An 18,077-nucleotide genomic window follows, 5' to 3' on the forward strand; every position below is an offset into this window, starting at 1 on the left:
ACTCCATGGCAGCAAGAGTCAAGCATAGGAATGTCTCTCAGGGTCAAAGTGATAGAAGATGGTGTCGTCTTGTAAAACATGTCTTGTCAAATCCCCTCCTATCAGAAGTTGAGGGCCCGTCTACGATTTCATCATGCATGAGATTGGCCTCTTTTTCTGCTTCGAGATCCACTGGACTCGCGTCTTCGGCCCATGGGGGCTCTTTTTGAGTGTCCCGCTGTGGCCGTTAAAAGTACTGGCTGGACCAGTTGGACTTATCGGATGTTTGGTGTCAGATCCCACGCATCCTGCAGAAGCTACTGCAGACTGCAAGCCATGAGACGCTTCTCTCTGCCGACATCGAGCCCAACGGCCTCGATCATATGCCAGAGGAATCCCAGAACTGCGGGTACTTGAAAAGAATGGCTGCGGCTTAAGGAGTAATTGGTGTTTTCGTATCTTGCAGCGCGGACAATAGGAGTTGAGTTGCAGAAACTTGACCGAGTTAAAAAGAAGTTCATTCAGCAGCTGAGTCGGTTCACACACATATCGACTGGGTAGTCTTGTTTACTGGAAGATTGAGATATTTGTTTCCTTCCTGGAAACGGCGACTCATTGTCACATTGATTACACATTTGTTAATATCGCCAGAATAGCTTCAAGAGCTGTTGATTAGGTTAAACACAACGCCAAGCGATACCAGACTGTTTGGCTTGATCTAACGTTAACCGCTATCAATTGTCCGGCTCAAAAGTCACAACCTGAAAGAAACAGCCGAAAAAAGCCATGACCCTTTCCAGACGAGACACACACAAGCGCGAACCCCTAAAGGAGCTAAAGCGTGAAAATCAATCGTATCTCAATGTTGATCCTCTCAACGTCTATGATGCTCATTGGTGATTGGCACGTCCGACGTGGATCAGTTACTCAGCCAGGCTTATCCCCTGAATGTCCCTTGCTTTGATTCAATTCATGGATGTGTATGTATGTCTTGTACTGTTCTGTACACGCAAGTATTTTGTGCAGCGGCCGAAAAACGTCTATACCCCTGAGTATGTATCTCGTAGTCGCTGTCTGCTGTGAGGTGGTTTTTTTCTTCTCAAGACCCCGAAATCCGTTTCGGTCTTCTCTAGTTTGAGACGGCAACAAACAAAGGACCGCCGACAAGCGACGACGGGACGGAAAGGAAAGAAATTCAGGGACTTCATCTCAAGCACCAATATAACCTCGCACAGAGACAGCACCAATGTTTGAGCCCTTCCCGGTCCCGTCAGCTGGTCACTGGGTAATGCAGCAAAGAGAGCACAGGCAAAAGCCATCAAACTAGCACGGACAGGAGTTTGTTCCTGGATCAATGCTCTCTGCCTCTTTCGCGACAGCCTAGAAAGCACAACAGAAACAGAGTGAGAGATGAGAGACTCTCGACGTGGTCACTATACCGAACCAGGCTCCCTGCTAGCTCCGTGCAGCGGTGACCAATGGTGGACGTACTGGCCCTTCTGGCATTGACAAGACCCGCTCAAGTCTCCTGGGAGTTGTGGGATTTTCACTTGGGGAATCCCTGGGATGGCTCCACGAGCACCTCGTGTTTAGGACGAGTGCGGGTGCATGAGAGGCATGTGTGAATATCGACCATCTCGAGATGCCAACAGCAACCAGACCAGACCAGACCAGACGGACGGAGAGAATTGGCTTACGACGTCTTGCCCCTTGTCCCCTGCATGCTGACAATACTTTATGTGTCTCCAGGACTACGGAACGGTTACCAGCCTGATACGTTGTCTTTGAACGCGTGAGGTTGTGTTATCATTGTCGTGATCAAGCTGAACAAGACCCAAGAGCCGATGGATGTTTGAGTGAGACAGATGAATCGCGGCAGTCACTTGCCTCTTCCTTCCTAGCGATCAATCCTCATTCGAGGCTATTTTCTGAATAGGCTTTAGATTGCAACCACACTGCTGTCACGCTCATGTCGAAAGGGTTGCATGTCCGAGATCACTCCCACGATGGGCCGCGTGGTGGGAGTGTACCCGGAATTTGGGTCTTGGACCGCTAAATTATAGGGACTTCACTGCTGTCTATGCCCTGTAGAAAACAAACTTTGGCAGTCCACTGTACATAGTGAGCTTCTGCACCACGGGGTCCCTTTTCTGCAAGTCCGACTAGGACCATCCCATGCATTATTAGCGTGTGGATAACACGAGTTACGTACCCACCTGGGCTCTTGAGGTTTCTCAATCACCTCACCTCACTTTCTGAACAACAGATTGACTTCTTCACCATCTCATCTCATCGTCTCGTTTTTCTCCTTGTTCAGGTGTCTTTTCTTCCCTTTCCTTTCTATTCTCCTCCTCATTATCGCCATCACCGCAATCCATCGCCATTTTGGCCTTCTCTGCCCCTCGTCTCCCCGGCTCGACTTTCTCCAGATTGCCGTACCCCTTTCTCTCGGCCGTCGCTTGCCCCGAATCTCCCAGAACCCTTCGAACGCTCTCGATCTTTCGATCTTGCACATTCTACATCCATCGTCTCCTGTGATCGATCGTTTGGCCTCAGACCTCGACACTTGTAGCATTCTATCCGCAGTTGCATTTGCTTAGCCATTCGCTTCTGCTCTCTCCAGACCCCTGTGACGATTCTCGACCACTGGAAATCTTGCCTGCCCTGTCGATCATAGCCCTCATCTCGCGAGCGAACTCCGTAATACTTTGTTTCCTCGCCTCACTCGTCTACTTCACCGTTCTATTGCCCCGAACTCTCGACGATCCTCTCATGTTCCGTTACAACTAGGTCGAGATTCAAGCTGTCTGTCACGACTCTTGATCTTGTCCCCAATCTCCATTAGCATATCTCGTCTCGTAGCAGAGTCAAAGTCTGCTCACGGTAATAGTGAGCTGCTTCCTCAGCACGATCAATTCCCTTTGTTTCTGGTCGCTGGCGTCCTTAATCACAGCCTCCTTATCTTCTTTCGTTTGTCATAAAATTATAACAGGAAAAAAAAAGTAGGTAGGTGGTAACGCAAATCTCTCCCGGATCTCTGCAGGAAGGCGACCCAAGAAGGGATATCCGGATTGTTCAATCTTTCTTCGGTCTTTGCAAGCCGTATCTAGTGGAAGCTGTGCTAACATGAATCTTGGCCAGTTGCTCTTTTGTTAAGTGCAAACATACTGCACCTCGAACCGACTTCGTCCGATCCCTTCGAATTAAGACCGAAGGTATTCAACAGGCACTCTCGTTGTCACGCTTGTTGACGGCTGCTTTACTGCTTGTTATACGTCAACGCAAACTATGGCTGCTCTGGTTCAGACCTTTCCCCAGCAAACTGCAACGGTTACAATGCTCCAGACCCGACCGTCTTCTTCAACAAGCATGATACCCAACAACCAAGGCCAGGCTGGCCATCAGTATGCGGCAGCGGCTCAAGCCCCAAGATATGCTGTTCCCTCTCCCACTGGCTACCGGGGTAGTTCGACTCCTGTCCAGCAATACGCTTTCACTAGCACACCGACCCTGAACCACACACAATCTTGGCAACCGCAAGGTCAACCGACGCGGAACTATAACCACAACGCCAACTACGGCGGTCGCCAGTTTAGCTCCTCAACTACCAACGTGCAATACAATGCCATGGGCGTTGGCCAAACGGGTGCTCGTGATGACTCTGCCATTCCTCAGCGACGAAACATTGTACCCGCTCCTCGACCTCATTCCGCTTTCCTCGCTGGCCCTACACAACCAACCTCTCCAACTTCTTCAAGCAAAGCTGCACCTGACAGGTATAGACGGTCACTTACTCCTCAACAAAACCAGCACGGGCGTTCTCAGAGCACAGCTGTCCCAGTGAATGGAATGCCTACTGCTACTCAACTCTATAATGGCCCCAATCCTAGCCGCTCGGCGATTCCAAACAGACCGAACAGCTTCTATAACGCTATGCCTGGCACATCTATGGATGATATGCAACTTCTTCAATCTCCCATGGATGATTCAAACCGATCCCGTCGTCGAAGTCTTCGTGCCGATTCTGACCTGTCGAAGCCTGCTACGCTTGAAAGGAGCAAAGCAGACGGAAATTCTCAAACACTGCGTGTTGTTACTAACGCCGCCGCACACTCGCGCAACGGAAGTTCTGAGAGTGTAAGTTCCAGCCGCAGCAGCCACTCTCGACCATCCTCGGTAAGTTGACGATCTTTGAAACACTATCCAATCAGCAATGGGTGGTAAAACTTGAATGCTAACAGGGATGTTCTGCAGTCTGCCAACCGTAATGTGTCTGCCCCCACTGGAAACCCCTCTTCCCAGGCAAACAGCGAAATCACTTCTAAGCAAGATCACGCCAAGGTCAACATCCCAGCTCGAGGATCATCTTCCGATGCGATTAAACGCACTACAAACCCTTCACCTCTCTCTAGACCAGCTACCATGGCTAGCGAGGTCGCTGAAGACAGATCTTCCAATGCGTCAGGTGCGGGTAAAGTAGAGTCACCCGCGGCTAAACAGCTTGCTGCTATCAAGGATAAAGGACGCAAATCCAAGAGCAAGACCTCCAGACTGCGACGCGCTTTCTCGTTTGGAAGCGCTGCTGATTTCCGCAATGCTGATGAGGGTGAGGGAACTGATAAGACAGAACCCTCCAAACTCCACAAGGACCCAACGGCCGATGAAGCCTACGATGCCGAGCAAGCACGTATCGCGGAAGCGCAGGAGGCTGCAGGCCTCGGACACAGTATCTATGGTGGCCGATTCTTTGGTGGCTCAACCGATAACCTCTCCATCTCCTCGACAGCGTCATCAGCTTCCATCATGATTCGAAAGATGGGCCGAGGTATGAAGAAGGGTGGTCGATCTTTTGTTGGAATTTTCCGACCCAAGTCAGTGATTGGAGTTGCTCCTGCTGATGGACCTATGAAGCCCGAGGCTAGCCAAGCTGCTGTATCGATGGTCACTGTCGAGGCTGAGACTCAACGAGTTAACGTGTCGGCCGATCCCAGACAGACAGATACCTTTCCCCACCTCGAGCGCAATTCGATCGATACCAATCTGGGTGCTGAGATTGCTGAGCGTCTTGGGAGCTCTGGAACTGACAACTCGAATTCGCGTAAGAGTATTGTCGGAGGCGACAGGGAACGTGCGGAGGTGCTTGCTGCCGTCCGCAAGGGAATTTTGAAGCGTAAGTCTAAAGATTTTAGTACGAATTCTCCTGCTAACAGTCTGTAGGCCCCGGCTCAGCCAGCCCTTCTATCCGCCCTGCTGATTCCTCTCCTGGCCTTGACCTCCCCAGCGTTCCTGCTGTCACCGATTCCCCGAACTCCAGTGCCCCTAGCACTCCCAACGACGAGTCTCAGGGCCATCGCCGAACAGGCTCGATTGCTATTGGCAGCGAAGACTACTTCATGTCCGCTTTGAGGCTACGACAGGACAGCAAGAGCGCACCAAACACCCCCCACGGATCTACCAAGCGTAACGCTACTTTCTCGCCCCGTATCGTCTTCCACGATACTTGGCCTAGTCAGGAGTACGATCGTCGCGGTGAGATTGCTACCTGCAACCGATTGACTCCCATGCTTGCGCAGCAGATCAAGGAGGAGCTGAATACCTTCAAGATGGTACGTTTTATAGAACATTGACAATCTCAACGGCACAGCAGTTACTAACGGGTTATAGGAAATGGAGGTTCACGAAAACTCAAAGATTTACACGCACTTTTTCTGATGATGGCAATGCCCACCACGAGGAGCGAAGCTTGTTAGCGCAGTGTTTTGTTTCCTTGACTGATACCGGAGATCAAGCCGGAATCTTGTATTGCAAGCAACCATATTAACCGCTTGGGCGTTTGGGACAGCATTGTACGGTGTTAATGGTGTTGATCACTCTAACCAGTCTCTACATGTCATGTGGAATTTAGACCAAAGAGTCATACATTTCTTTAATCTTGCTTTTCTTCATCTCTCTTTTCTTTTCATCTGGGACCGACGAGGAATGGAGCGTAATGGAAATTACATACATACATACATATTTCTGGGCTTGCAGCAGTGTAACCATCGAAACGGGGACACCGCGTTAATTCACAGAACGTCATTTGTTAGTCTTGTCGACATGAACCAAAAAAAATCAATGGAATGGATACATCATTAAGTTTTAATTGCCTGGCCGGATCATTTTTCGTTGCCCTGTGAATGTTTGAGACAATACTTTACCTTGTTTTGAGCTCATCAGTATAAGTGCCATGCTCAGGTTTGTTTCGAGTTGGCTTTCTTGATGCAGGCATCAGGGGCTTAACATGATCATTAATCTCGATTGCGTGTACACTTCAGATTTTGTTCGATCTTCATTTTGATTCAGGGGATCGAATCAATTTATAGATAAGGGGAGGGTATGGTGTACTTTGAGGACACAGTACTGTACATGATTTGTGGTGTAGGTGGTTGCTTGGCACCTTTAAAGTGGCGGACCCACTATTGGAGGTACATGAGAAGAATGAAACGGTACAAGTACATGTACATGTACTCTGTACTCTCTACCCACTCATTGGATCTCTCGGAAATAAGGCTTAAGCCTCAAGGTCCCCGCGATCTCTTCAGCCACAACCACCCCCCACCCCCACATCCGGGCCGTAACACTACTCGGAGGTAAAACATTGGGAAAAAAATTATTTTGGTGGTCATACAAAGCTAGTGAGCACTTCCTCTTAACCACTTTGCGCCACGTCTCGTTGAACACTCTGGATCGATTAACAGGACGAGCCTGGCTCTTGAAGAGTCCGGGATATCTACATCTTTCTGTTCCAAGCCCCCGGTTTATCTGTTTCGCACAGCGCATGTCTACAATGACGACCACAGAGGAGAACCCCACCAGCGCGGGGGAGCGCCCTACCAAGCTGCAAGGACGAGCTTTCTACGAGTCTATTGGAAGCCCCAAGTTCATTGTTGCGCCGATGGTAGATCAGTCTGAATTTGTAAGTTATTGCTCGAACTCGCCATGTGTGAATTGACTGACAACTCAGGCCTGGCGCATGTTGACTCGAAGTTTCATCTCACCCTCTGAGCAAAAGAGTCTTCTTGCCTATACACCCATGCTCCACGCTCGACTCTTTTCGCAGGACGAGAAGTATCGCAAGGCACACTTCCAATCACTCAAACCTGACGGCGAAACTCCCTGGCTTGACGGAAACCCTTCTATCGACCGACCGCTATTCGTCCAGTTCTGCGCCAACGACCCCGAAGCGCTCCTTTCTGCCGCCAAGCAAGTCGCCCCTTACTGTGATGCTGTTGACCTGAACCTCGGATGTCCTCAAGGTATCGCGCGAAAGGGAAAGTATGGTGCTTTCCTCCAGGAAGACCAGGACCTTATCTTCCGCTTGATCAATATCTTGCACAAGGAGCTGCCTGTGCCCGTGACAGCCAAGATTCGGATTCTGGACACGAAGGAGGAGACACTGGCATACGCGCAGAATGTTCTCAAGGCTGGCGCATCCATCCTCACTGTCCACGGTCGACGAAGGGAGCAGAAGGGACATTTAACAGGCCTGGCTGAGTGGAAGATGATTCGATTTTTGAGAGATAGCCTGCCCAAGGAGACAGTCATCTTCGCGAATGGAAACATCCTTCAGGAGGGAGATATCGAGAAGTGCCTCGAAGCTACAGGAGCTGATGGTGTGATGAGTGCTGAGGGAAACCTCAGTGATCCAGCTATCTTCTCAAAGCCACCACCCGTCGGAGAGGAGGGACGAGAGTACTGGAGAGGAAAGGATGGAAAAGGGGGATACAGAGTTGATGCTGTGTTCAGACGATATATGGACATCCTCCATGAACACGTTTTTGGAGAGAAGCACATCGAGCGCCGACCACTCTTCATGCCTGGTGACGATACTGAATGGATGAACGAGAGCGAGACAATTGAGGATGAGCCACCGTCTAAGAAGCGAAGAAAGGATTTAGGCAAGAAGGGAGAACAGGGCCCCAATATGTCAGCCATGCAGCCTCATCTTTTCCATCTATTGCGACACTTTGTCTCCAAGCACACCGACGTGCGAGATATGCTGGCCAAGAGCCGAGCAGGCGACATGGAAGCCTATGAGCGCGTTCTATCTGCGGTGGAACGCAAGGTTGCAGAAGGCCTCATCGAGTACGAGCGCACCAATGGTGAGAGCGTTGCGGAGACACCACTGGCCGAGGGCGAGGAGGACCCCCCCGAGACTGAAAGCTCAATAGGCACACAAAGGCGGTGCCGAAGACCTTGGTGGGTGGTTCAACCGATTATTCGACCTCTACCCAACGAGGCGTTCAAGAAGGGAGCTTTGACTATGAGCAAGAAGGACAAAGTCAAGGCGCAGGAACAGAAACAGGAGGAGAAGGTTAAAAAGGAAGATATCAAGGCTCGAGATGAGGCTTTGGCGGGATAAAGTTATGATTGCGATGAGTTTATATAGATGGCGTATGGGAGTGAAATACTTAGAATAGATCAAAAGATATAGCTTCTCACAATAATGATTTGAAATCCATTTATCTCTTTCAAAATGCAGGGCGGATGAGGAAGTAGAACTGAACAAACATGAAAGGGGTTGGGTGTAAGAGGTGTGATCTCGATGATTTCGAGATGTGGAACAGGAGCTGTAGCTCAAGGTTGTGATGTAAAGTATATATCTGGACAAACTATCAGCATGGCTGTCTACGTTACGATGTCGGTGTCTTACCTACATTCATTCCAGATTGCTTCATGCTCAGAAATCATACCAATATGTCCACTATACAAGCAGACCTAAGAAGGATCGAGGACAAATATATATTTGGCCTTCCTCAATGAACTTACATGGAGTAAGTGTCTCATATGTACAAGCCGGCCTTGCTGCCCCTTGAACGCAAGGATATTATTTGTGTTTATATGTAGAAGAGTATACAAGAGAGAGTACTCAATATTTTGGTACCAAGACTTTGAGAAACTTCTCTTCAAACATATACCTAGACCATGGGTATTTAAAGTAAAATTCATCTATTCACATCGGGATGAAGCATGTTGTGTAACATGATGAGTGAAGAGAGGGATTACATATCTAGGCATAACTGCAGCGCTGCCTGTCTCATAGGAGATGGAATGTCAGCAAAAGCATCTATAGGTTTATCTATCTTCAACGTCACTCAAGATGGATCTGCCATAGAGAGTGCTGTAAGTCCATCAGTGGCCTCTTTAGAATCCCAGGATAGAAAATTGGGTTGTTTGGTTGTTTGGTTGTTTGTTACCATGTTTGTTGCCGTGTATTAAGAAGTGCAAGTGAGAAGAAAGGAGTACACGGCATGGGTAACTACATACATGTTGAGATTTTGCAACAAACAGACGGCAAGGTATCACAACAAGATGCACTACCAAGGTGAGGTAGTGAGGTATTATAGTAGGTGCCTGTTCGAAAGTTGCCTTGACTTGCCCCTTATTCGACTTCCCACCATCTCCTGTCCCTCTTCTCTTCTTCATCTTCTATCATCCACACAAGAACACTATCTGTCCAACAGAAACAAGTCTTGATTCAAGACATTATCTCTACCATAACACCGTCCACCGTCCCGTATTCCAAGTTCCGTCATCCCCTGAGTCTGGACTATGGACAACATACCGGCGCTTCCAGCGCAAATTTGGTCTCTGCTGAAGGCCATGTATTCTGCCGGTTTGATTACCACTGATGTATTCAAAATTTAGTAGAGACTTGCGGCCTGTACTACGGAATCTACTAATCATATATCACTTAGGTTTACTTTCGCCTTGGGCCGGGAGTCCGATGAACCATGGTTTATTTGGAAGCGACCTTTTCGGATTTCTTAGAGCTGCCATGGTGTGTAACTGTGTGATTTTCTGCGATCAGCATGGGACTTGCCATCCCCTAGAGAAACCGGCTTTCTTCATTTTTCGCAATGTCAAGTATTCATGCCCTGTTTGAGATGCCAAGAATAGGTAGTATGAGACCGTCATATCAGATTTGGGCTTCCTTATGTTACTAATATCCTTGACCCTTGGAAAGTCATTGATATCTCGTCTTTAGCTTGGATTGTGCCCGAACGAGTCCCTGAAAATAAGATACTTGACTCTATCTGCTGCTCTCCTTAAATCTTTGATATGATATCTGTTGTGGCATTCTTTGTTGGTAGCATATGGGGTGTTGAATGCCGTGCTCCTTGTTCGAGTTGGACATACCACCAATAAGAGAGCGTCATGAACTACTTGCTTTGCGTTGGTTGCAAAGAATCTCACTCACCTGAGGCCGCATTCAATTGGCCTTTTATTTGAACAGCCCCCGGTAGGTCGCGGATCGGGCTACCAAACTCGGTGGTGGTCGATGAACCAACAGTACAGCTGCCTGCCAGCTGGTTGTGTCTAGGTATAACACTATCCCTCCACAGCCTGCATCGCTGATTCTTTTTCTTTTCTCATCCCGAACACCCCAGGAGCCAGAAGAACCAAACACCGACACAGTTTGGACTATAGACTACTTATCTTCTTTCTATCTTGTGAGTGAGTGATACCACAATCGACTCTGGACGCCTGCTAACCATGATATATAGTCTCCCACTCGGAAAATGCAACTTCTTCAGAATGCATCCTCAACAGCCATGATGGCGACTGGAGCAGCACTAGTTGTAGTCCCTGGTCTTGTCGCTACGCCCATCTTGGGTATTCTTGGATTTGGTGCTGGCGGTATTGCTGCCGGTTAGTCTAGCTGCTCTTATATCTGATTTACACTCAAACTCATATCTTAGGCTCGGCTGCCGCTGGTATCCAGAGCGGCATCGGCAGCGTCGCAGCTGGTAGCGCCGGCCTTGCTGTTGTCAACGGTATTGTTCAGGTCTCGGGAGCCGTCGTTGTCGGTGCTGGTGGTCTTGCTGCCAAGCTCAAGGGCAAGCTCAAGGGCCAGGGTGATGAGCACAGCGCAAACGGAGATCAGGAAGAAACCGATGGAATCCACAAGGGAGACGATACTGAGGAAATGGTTTCTTAGTCGAAGAAAAACTGAGGAGGCGTACTAGGGGACAAGTATACATCTGGCCAGTGAACAATATTGGTTGTAAACACCATACCTCGATCGACTGGCTGCACAAAGTTCGGTAATGGCCTGGATATCTTTTCATTCTAGATGGCTGTTAGTTTGATAGAGGACAGTGGATGATTCTCCTCTCCAATAAAGATACACGAACCTATTTTCTAACACTATCATCTCAAATCCGAATAAGTAAACTGCTGTGCGTTTCTTTTACCTGTTTGGACCACAGGAACGAAGGCTAGCGATTCTGGCTCTACCGCCATGTCTAAGATTACCGGGGTCTTTACCTTGATCGAGTTGTAAATGCTTGTGTAGTACTTGGCCTCTATGATTCATTCTATTAGTAGTTGGGATGCTTGGTGTTGTAGGCAGACTGTAGGATGACAGTGTTGCAGAACACTCGAGCATTAAGGGAAACTGGGTGTATAATCACCAGTTTTATAATTGTAGCAAGAGACTACGGTAAGTCAGATTTTCTTATATCCTTTCATGATTTCAGGTTTGTTGCTAGAAGTAGTTGTTGTTGGTCGCGCTGGTGGCTATCAGTTGGACACTTCCGGTTTTCTCAACCTTCTCAATTTTATGTATTCTTATATGTATAGGTATTCTGTATACTTACCTAGCTCTGCCCTTAGGGAATAGAGTCCCAGTATTCTTTATGTTTTATGCTGATTGCGCTGATCTGAAGGCTGTGCATCATGAAACAACCCCTATCCTTCTTTCACCCCAGCCATGTGCACTTCAAAAGTGAACATATCGTAGACAGCTGGAGTCCTTCTGCACCCGTTTACCTTAGCCATTTCGTGTTATGCAGTGCCACTGTGAAGAATACCTTAGTAGATGCTGCCTTACTGCCTGCCCACTTAAGTTGTCACTGAATCACCATCACACTGCCTGCCACTGTTACACCTCGTGCCCTGCCTTAGGCACCTTTTCTCTGCCTTAAATCTCCGCACTGTTTCTTATTTTGATCCTCGTCTTGGACTCTCCTTCTCTCCTCTTCTTTTCTAACACAACACAACAGCACAACACAACACACAAAACATACCTACTAGAAGTATCCAACATGTCGACGTCATAGAATGACCAACAAAAGGGTGTCGCTTCCTTGTCGCCCGAGGACGGCAATAAGCCCAATGGTGAGGGTGAGGGTGAAATCCCGCAGAGTCGGGTTGAGCGTGAGCTGATGCGATTTCGCCAGGTAAGATATCACAAATCAGCATCTTGCCAAATTCTATTATTGACAACGTACTCCAGCTTAAAGACGACTTCTTTCAGTCTGCACCTGTAGTCAAGGAAGAGCCCAAGGCTCCCAGGCGCCAACGTGAGTTCACGCAGGAGTGCCGTCAATTTCACTATAACGGGCATTGCTCCCGAGGTGCATCCTGCGACAAATTCCATTTCGTGCCATGGGAACTGCCCGGCCGTGAATTTAGCGATCACCCTGTGGATCTCTTCTTCGCCAACTTCAAAGGGTTCGATCATCAGCGAACCAAGCCCTTTTATGACGAGTTCTATCGCATGTGCGATCACTTCGGCTGGTCTGATGCCGAGGCCACCGAGCCCTGGCATAATTTCCGCATCGCTCTTGTACAAGAGTTCACCTACGTCTTTGGAGAGAACGAGCGCAACCTGTTGAACTGGCATAAGATGTTCAAAACCATTGGCTTGCCTGAGCCAACTTCTCTCAGCGAAGCATACACAGTGAGTAAAATACTTGACCCCAGCTATCCCAACTGATGACTTACGATAAAATCAGGTTATGCGTCCAATCCGTGTTGACCTCATAGACATGCTTGAGTCCAGTCGTACTGGTGAACCAGTCCAACGTTTCGAGGCTCTGGGGGGTCTTAGCCATTATTCATACGTTCAAGACAAAATCTTTGCCAAACCTCCTGTGTCTCCCAGACGCAAACGCAAGGGTCCCAAGCCTAAGACGTACTCAAGCGGTCTCTTGAAGATGATGCTTCGTGAGATCTCTTTCAAAAACCAATATAAGGGGACCAGGCTCGGGGGCACCGAGCTGGGCCTGGATGATGGCGATTCTGCATCTGAATCGCGTTAAGCTGTCTTCGGCCGCGCCCATCATCGTCACCATTACCATCATCATTTCTTCTTTAGTGACAGTCTTCTCTTCCTGCTGGTCAACACCTCAAACCATCAAGCAGCTTCTTTCGCGCCAGTCAGAAATTCTTCTTCTGGTGTGAGCCACAACTTCTTCAACATTCTTCTTTCTTTGGCGCGAGCCACCCTTCTTCCTCTGTCTGAGGCCTGACACGCTTCACCTTACAACTTCTTTGGCGTGAACCACCCTCCTTCTTCTTTAGCGTGAGCTACCTTTCTTCTTATTTTCTTGGCGCGAGCTACCCAACCTTCTTCTTCCCAGAATTGGGACCTTGAGAACGCCTGAGAAGCTTGTGGTTTCGCAACCCAAGTGGAGGCACCAGATCGATGGCTGGCACCTTCACGTGGTGATCTGGGTCATTACAGATGGTATATCCCCTAAGAATCGACTCTTCGCTCCTCTTTTTTCTCGCAAGAACTCTTTTCATTCTCCTGTCAAATCCACTGTGCAAACATTCTCAGAAAGGCTAGCATTTCCTCATCTTCCCTATCCTGAAGATCGAGACAAAATATACAGTGCCCCTCTTGGTCACAACAGATGCCGTACTTGCGGTGATCATGTGCACTGAACTTGACTTGGCCCTGACGCAAGATCTTTGATAGATGCTCAAAGTAGTCCTCAGGGTTGTTATGTGTTCTATGAAGCTCTGGGAGGGCCGTATGGATGATCTGGCCAAAGAATGATGCCCCTAATCATAGTCAGTGCCAGGGGTCGTGTGGTAATGATGGCTGATCTACCTCCTATAACGGCAAAGAATACCGTAGCAAGACTATAGCCCCAGGCCTCTTGTGGCATCTGGATTGGTGAGTTTCCAATCAGAAGGAAAGTTATGATAAGAACGGTAAGGCAGATGGTGGTGAGCTCCATGATGTAAGTTTGAGAGTGTGTTATTAAACAGATAGCTTTCCTACAAAGAAGAATAGATACATGGCACTGAGAATCAATAGCTTATGCCATTCCCACACATCAATCATCAGTATAAACAAAGAATGGCTTTTAGTGTTATTCATTGTAGAATTTCCTTTGTTATGCTCCTTTGTTATGCTGTAGCCACCAACATGCAAGGCTTTAACAAACAAAGCTCAGAAACATAGCTATCGGGTGGCTGCAGATTTTAGGTAATAAAACGTCGATATCAGACCATCACCAGATATACCAATATTGGTAGGTTTCAAGAACTTCTTGTTCAGGTCAGGACACTTTGAGAAGTGTATGGTTTCAAGAAGTGTTGACTGTCGTATCTCTCCGATGCAGAGGTAACTTGAGGATAATACATTCTGTTCTCTTCTTGTTCTTGGCCTAGATGTTCAGATATTCAAATCTGTGCTCTCAGAGAACCATCTACTTCTTCAATATACCAATGATACGAAAAGGACAAGACTCCTTTTTAGTTGAGCATGGCCAGTATGCATCCATCACATCTCCATGTCCCAGTCCCCAACTCAACCCTCAAAGGGATTTGTAGTCTCGACGCTTGAATGCTACATGTTCAATACTGTTGAGAGTCTGGTCGCGAGCACAGTCACGTCAACGTCCAGATTTTCCAAGCCAGCGCTTCCTAAAAACAGGTTAACCACTCTGTTGGCGCAAAACATGCCTGATAGACATACCAACGCCAATCGCGACGATACCAAGAGCCACAGGTCCGATACAAGCATTAGTGTTTCTCGTCTTTGAGCTCATCATGATAATACAGATGCCAAATGCAGTGACGTTGTTGCTGGCCTTGGGCGGTTCCTTGGAAGTTTCCATACTGATAACTGTGTCGATTTTACCAGATGGAAAGAATAGGAGAAGCGGGATAGCTGAGGATCTGAGATATGTTTCCAGAGATCAACGGTATTTATATTCATAGAAAAGCTGCTATTCTCCAACCAGAGCCTCCCCTTTATGAAGGATGAAACTATTCACTTTCTCATGATGCATCCGACAAAGAACATGAATTCACCACTGAAGAAATTCTACGGACAATGAAGCTGGGTCTCAAAAGCTTACAATTTTGGTAGTCCCGCTGATGATGCAACTCCTTAACCTGGTCTTCTAATTATAAACAAGCCCTGTCTTTCATTATTTCCAGCTCCTTATTCTCCGTCCATTCAACTTCCCCTTCGCCCTCGCTTCATCGGTGGCGGTGATCGGGAAACACTATCGCTATAACGTCTCCTCTTTGGAGGCACAGGGCTCAAAGATTTCTTGGCTCCACGGCGCGGGGGGCTAGGTGACCGCGAGTAAGAGGCTTGGCGACCATTGCGCGCAGGTGATGGCGATACGCTGTCTGGCCTGGCTCTTCTTGGAGGCGGGGATCGCGAATCGTATGAAGGAGAGCGACTATATTGCTTGCCAGCATCTCGCGGTCCATCACTGACGGAAGAGCTGTTGCGCCGATGTGTGGCTGGGCCGGCGTTTCCGCGCGGTCGGCCTCGTCGAGGTGGGCTGCCAGAGTATGACCTCTCCCGTTTTCTCACAGGAGAAGGAGATCGGCTCTGGGAATCATATGAGCGGCTTCGCCCATCTCGAGCTGGAGGGAGCGGCGACCGTCCTTCCGAAGCAAAGGAGTCCTTGCGCCCACGTGCTTGACGTGGAGGCGTGCGGGAACGACTTCGAGATGAGTATGAGGCGCTGCGAGCCCGACCCTTGCCGTTTCGTGGGGCAGGGGATCGTGAGCGGCTCTCACTGTCGTAACGACGTCCTCGTCGGGGAGGGCTGGCAGAGCGAGAGTCGCTGCGCGCCCTTCCTCGTGCAGACACAGATCTTGAGTATGACCTTGATCGCGACGAACTGTATGAACGTCCCCGGCTTCTTCGATCAGGAGACCGAGAAAGAGTTCTTCCTCGATCAGCGGCCTTACGTGGTGTTCGCGATCTAGATCGAGATCGCGAGTAAGAAGAGCCCGTGTACGACGAGTAGCTTGAAACTGAATCAGAGTCTGAACCAGCCGCAGGGGGTGCAGGTAAAGCAGGTTTGGGCATGTTCTGTAGGTAGGTTCGCATCTCTTCTGTGAGAGCACCCATACCAATACTTGTAAAGTAGTTGATGGAGAATCTGATGTTGCGGGGGTTGTCCTTGGGGAAGAGGCCTTCCAGGTTGGGGCGCAGGGTTTCGTCTGTCATACGTGCCCTCAGCTTGGGCATGCCGGTTTCCTCTGCGATGAACTGAAACAGGATCTTGATAAAGATACGGCTACTGGATGTGGTCTCGTCCTCGTTCAAGTGAATGACGGATAGACAGTGCCAGCCCAGGGCATCTGAAGCAAACATGTGACCAAACAGCATCGCAATATTGCGCAATTTGTTGTTCTCGTATCGATGAATAGTGTCGTAGTACTTGGCAAAAGCCTGCTCAAACAGGTCGCACCACAGTCGATTGATCTTGGCGAAGCGCTCACCAATCATGCCAAAGAACTTGGTGTACGTCTTTTCTTGTGAACAGCACTCCACGATCATGGAGGGAAGTTCAGGTTCCTGGCCGGCAGGGAGGTTGATCTTCATGAGCTTGTGGACAGCTTCCTCAGGATCAGCACTAGACATGATAGTGAGGTAGATAGTCCTTCGTAGATTGACCAGATCGGCATTAGACTGGTCCTTGATCTCCATGGCTTTCGTCTTCTCGTCCTCCTCGTCTTCGGAGGAACTCTCGTATTCATCCTCGTCATCCTCGTCGTCGCTACCTTCGCCTAGGATCTCAGCCTTCAGCTTCTTGTACGCCTCTTCGTGCTCCTCCCATTCCGGGTCGAATTTGAAAATGTTGAGTCCATCTTGCACATCAATTTCACCCTCCAGCTCGATTCGATGTGTGATTTGATCCTCCTCTTCCACCAAGTCCAACTCCTCCTTGACAGCTGGGTTATCCTTGAATTTGTCCTTGCGCACCTGGAACAACACTTCGATCATGTACTGTGTTCGTTTGTCGATATCGGCTTCGTGCAGAATGTTTCGAAATTGGTCAAATACAGCCATGGCAATAGATGGCTGCATCTCCTCCAGGTATTGCCCAACCTCTCGACAGAAACCAACCGCAATCTCAACACTATCGTCGGTCGGCTTATGAAGCAGGAGAAGTAGAATCTGACCAGCGAGCATTTCATGTTGAACCTGCTGGTTGATAAGATGTGCCAGGAAGGTAGTCGAGGAAAGGCAAACAGCCTTGTCGTTTCGCTTGAATCCCTTTCGGAACTGCATAACCAAACGGCGAATCAGGAGCTCGCCGACCTGGGGTAGCTTGGTGTTGACGATAGCAGCCATGGCGGCATAAATCGGCGTGAACGGTAAACTGGCAGCCTGGGCCTTCATGATCGATCGACAAAACAAACCGCGGCCTCGGATAAGATTCTCTCCAAAAAGCTCGGGAACGATGAACTTGATGTTCGCAGTGTTGACCTTGTTGATCAGACCATTGATACTCTTCTTGAGCGCCTCCCATGCCATGCGCTGATACTCCTTGCTCGTCTTATCCGTGATCTGGGCCTGGAGCGCGCGCAGTCGAGCGGGTGGAATATATGTACCGCCGGATCGCATTGTGAGAAGCTTCTCGTACTCTGCCTTTGCAGCCGCTTGTTTCTCCTCTTCGGTTCGCACAGGCGGAGCTTCTCGTTTTTGCCTGGGAGAGGCTGATCGCTGGTCTCTCGCAGGACGATATGAATCGCCATCACGCTTGTCGCTGCGATCGCGGTCCCGACGCGGGAGATCGACCTCGGCGGAAGCCATCGTCAGGAAATTACACTCGCAATTACAGTCGCGATCGATTTATTCTACCGTGTCGATTACTGCGTCCTGAATTTCGATGGCGTGGGGGCAAGAAAGTGAAATTCTTTGCGACTCGAGAAAGATGTCGTTGTTAGCTTCGTCGCGCGCGAAGTAATGTTAACTTTGAAAAAAGATGTTCAGCCACGTTTGGAGCTTCGAGATAATGTGGCTGTGCATTTGTGGCGCCCCACCTTTAGTCGTCACGTCT

General features: G+C 48.9%; 7 protein-coding genes across 10 annotated transcripts; 4 read left to right on the plus strand and 3 right to left on the minus strand.

The window, feature by feature from the left end:
• The first annotated feature begins 2,162 nt into the window (after positions 1-2,162).
• Positions 2,163-6,155, plus strand: FVEG_05369 (hypothetical protein). Of its 4 annotated transcripts, none has more exons than XM_018893564.1 (5): positions 2,163-2,981; positions 3,121-4,155; positions 4,234-5,149; positions 5,197-5,585; positions 5,644-6,155. In XM_018893564.1, exons 2-5 carry the CDS (start codon positions 3,268-3,270, stop codon positions 5,689-5,691), a joined length of 2,241 nt encoding a protein of 746 aa, XP_018750430.1. In that variant the 5' UTR covers positions 2,163-2,981; positions 3,121-3,267; the 3' UTR covers positions 5,692-6,155. The 4 variants fall into 4 exon arrangements, with proteins under 4 accessions (XP_018750430.1, XP_018750431.1, XP_018750429.1 ...); XM_018893565.1 differs by having other exon boundaries at positions 2,163-2,985; positions 5,644-6,147; XM_018893563.1 differs by having other exon boundaries at positions 2,163-4,155; positions 5,644-6,147.
• A 490-nt stretch (positions 6,156-6,645) lies between these two features.
• FVEG_05370 (tRNA-dihydrouridine synthase 1) lies at positions 6,646-8,479 on the plus strand. Its single transcript, XM_018893567.1, has 2 exons — positions 6,646-6,934; positions 6,983-8,479. The coding sequence occupies exons 1-2, from the start codon at positions 6,797-6,799 to the stop codon at positions 8,378-8,380; spliced, it is 1,536 nt and encodes a 511-aa protein (XP_018750433.1). The 5' UTR covers positions 6,646-6,796; the 3' UTR covers positions 8,381-8,479.
• Positions 8,480-10,577: 2,098 nt separating this feature from the next.
• FVEG_05371 (hypothetical protein) lies at positions 10,578-10,960 on the plus strand (the record flags this gene model as incomplete). Its single annotated transcript, XM_018893568.1, has 2 exons — positions 10,578-10,671; positions 10,722-10,960. 2 exons carry the CDS (start codon positions 10,578-10,580, stop codon positions 10,958-10,960), a joined length of 333 nt encoding a protein of 110 aa, XP_018750434.1.
• Positions 10,961-12,004: 1,044 nt separating this feature from the next.
• FVEG_05372 (hypothetical protein) lies at positions 12,005-14,116 on the plus strand. The gene is made up of 3 exons (XM_018893569.1): positions 12,005-12,203; positions 12,260-12,706; positions 12,762-14,116. Exons 1-3 carry the CDS (start codon positions 12,189-12,191, stop codon positions 13,065-13,067), a joined length of 768 nt encoding a protein of 255 aa, XP_018750435.1. The 5' UTR covers positions 12,005-12,188; the 3' UTR covers positions 13,068-14,116.
• FVEG_15625 (hypothetical protein) lies at positions 13,562-13,994 on the minus strand (the record flags this gene model as incomplete). Its single annotated transcript, XM_018904815.1, has 2 exons — positions 13,562-13,815; positions 13,865-13,994. The coding sequence occupies 2 exons, from the start codon at positions 13,992-13,994 to the stop codon at positions 13,562-13,564; spliced, it is 384 nt and encodes a 127-aa protein (XP_018750436.1).
• A 492-nt stretch (positions 14,117-14,608) lies between the features above and the next one.
• Positions 14,609-14,879, minus strand: FVEG_15626 (hypothetical protein; the record flags this gene model as incomplete). Its single annotated transcript, XM_018904816.1, has 2 exons — positions 14,609-14,685; positions 14,738-14,879. The coding sequence occupies 2 exons, from the start codon at positions 14,877-14,879 to the stop codon at positions 14,609-14,611; spliced, it is 219 nt and encodes a 72-aa protein (XP_018750437.1).
• A 71-nt stretch (positions 14,880-14,950) lies between these two features.
• On the minus strand, positions 14,951-17,976 carry FVEG_05373 (hypothetical protein). The gene has a single exon (XM_018893570.1). The coding sequence runs from the start codon at positions 17,828-17,830 to the stop codon at positions 15,224-15,226; it is 2,607 nt and encodes an 868-aa protein (XP_018750438.1). The 5' UTR covers positions 17,831-17,976; the 3' UTR covers positions 14,951-15,223.
• Positions 17,977-18,077: the final 101 nt, after the last annotated feature.

Source organism: Fusarium verticillioides, chromosome 3, assembly GCF_000149555.1.
Source record: "Fusarium verticillioides 7600 chromosome 3, whole genome shotgun sequence".
NCBI classification, from domain to species: Eukaryota; Fungi; Ascomycota; class Sordariomycetes; order Hypocreales; family Nectriaceae; genus Fusarium; species Fusarium verticillioides.

Excerpts from the sequence above, each read along its gene's own strand:
- FVEG_05369 (XM_018893564.1), top strand. The coding sequence starts at position 3,268 with ATGGCTGCTCTGGTTCAGACCTTTCCCCAGCAAACTGCAACGGTTACA. Across the intron at positions 4,156-4,233 it reads GCCACTCTCGACCATCCTCG|TCTGCCAACCGTAATGTGTC; the intron begins GTAAGTTGACGA and ends GATGTTCTGCAG. Across the intron at positions 5,586-5,643 it reads AGCTGAATACCTTCAAGATG|GAAATGGAGGTTCACGAAAA; the intron begins GTACGTTTTATA and ends AACGGGTTATAG.
- FVEG_05370 (XM_018893567.1), top strand. The coding sequence starts at position 6,797 with ATGTCTACAATGACGACCACAGAGGAGAACCCCACCAGCGCGGGGGAG. Across the intron at positions 6,935-6,982 it reads TGGTAGATCAGTCTGAATTT|GCCTGGCGCATGTTGACTCG; the intron begins GTAAGTTATTGC and ends CTGACAACTCAG.
- FVEG_05372 (XM_018893569.1), top strand. Across the intron at positions 12,707-12,761 it reads CTCTCAGCGAAGCATACACA|GTTATGCGTCCAATCCGTGT; the intron begins GTGAGTAAAATA and ends CGATAAAATCAG.
- FVEG_05373 (XM_018893570.1), bottom strand. The coding sequence starts at position 17,830 with ATGGCTTCCGCCGAGGTCGATCTCCCGCGTCGGGACCGCGATCGCAGC.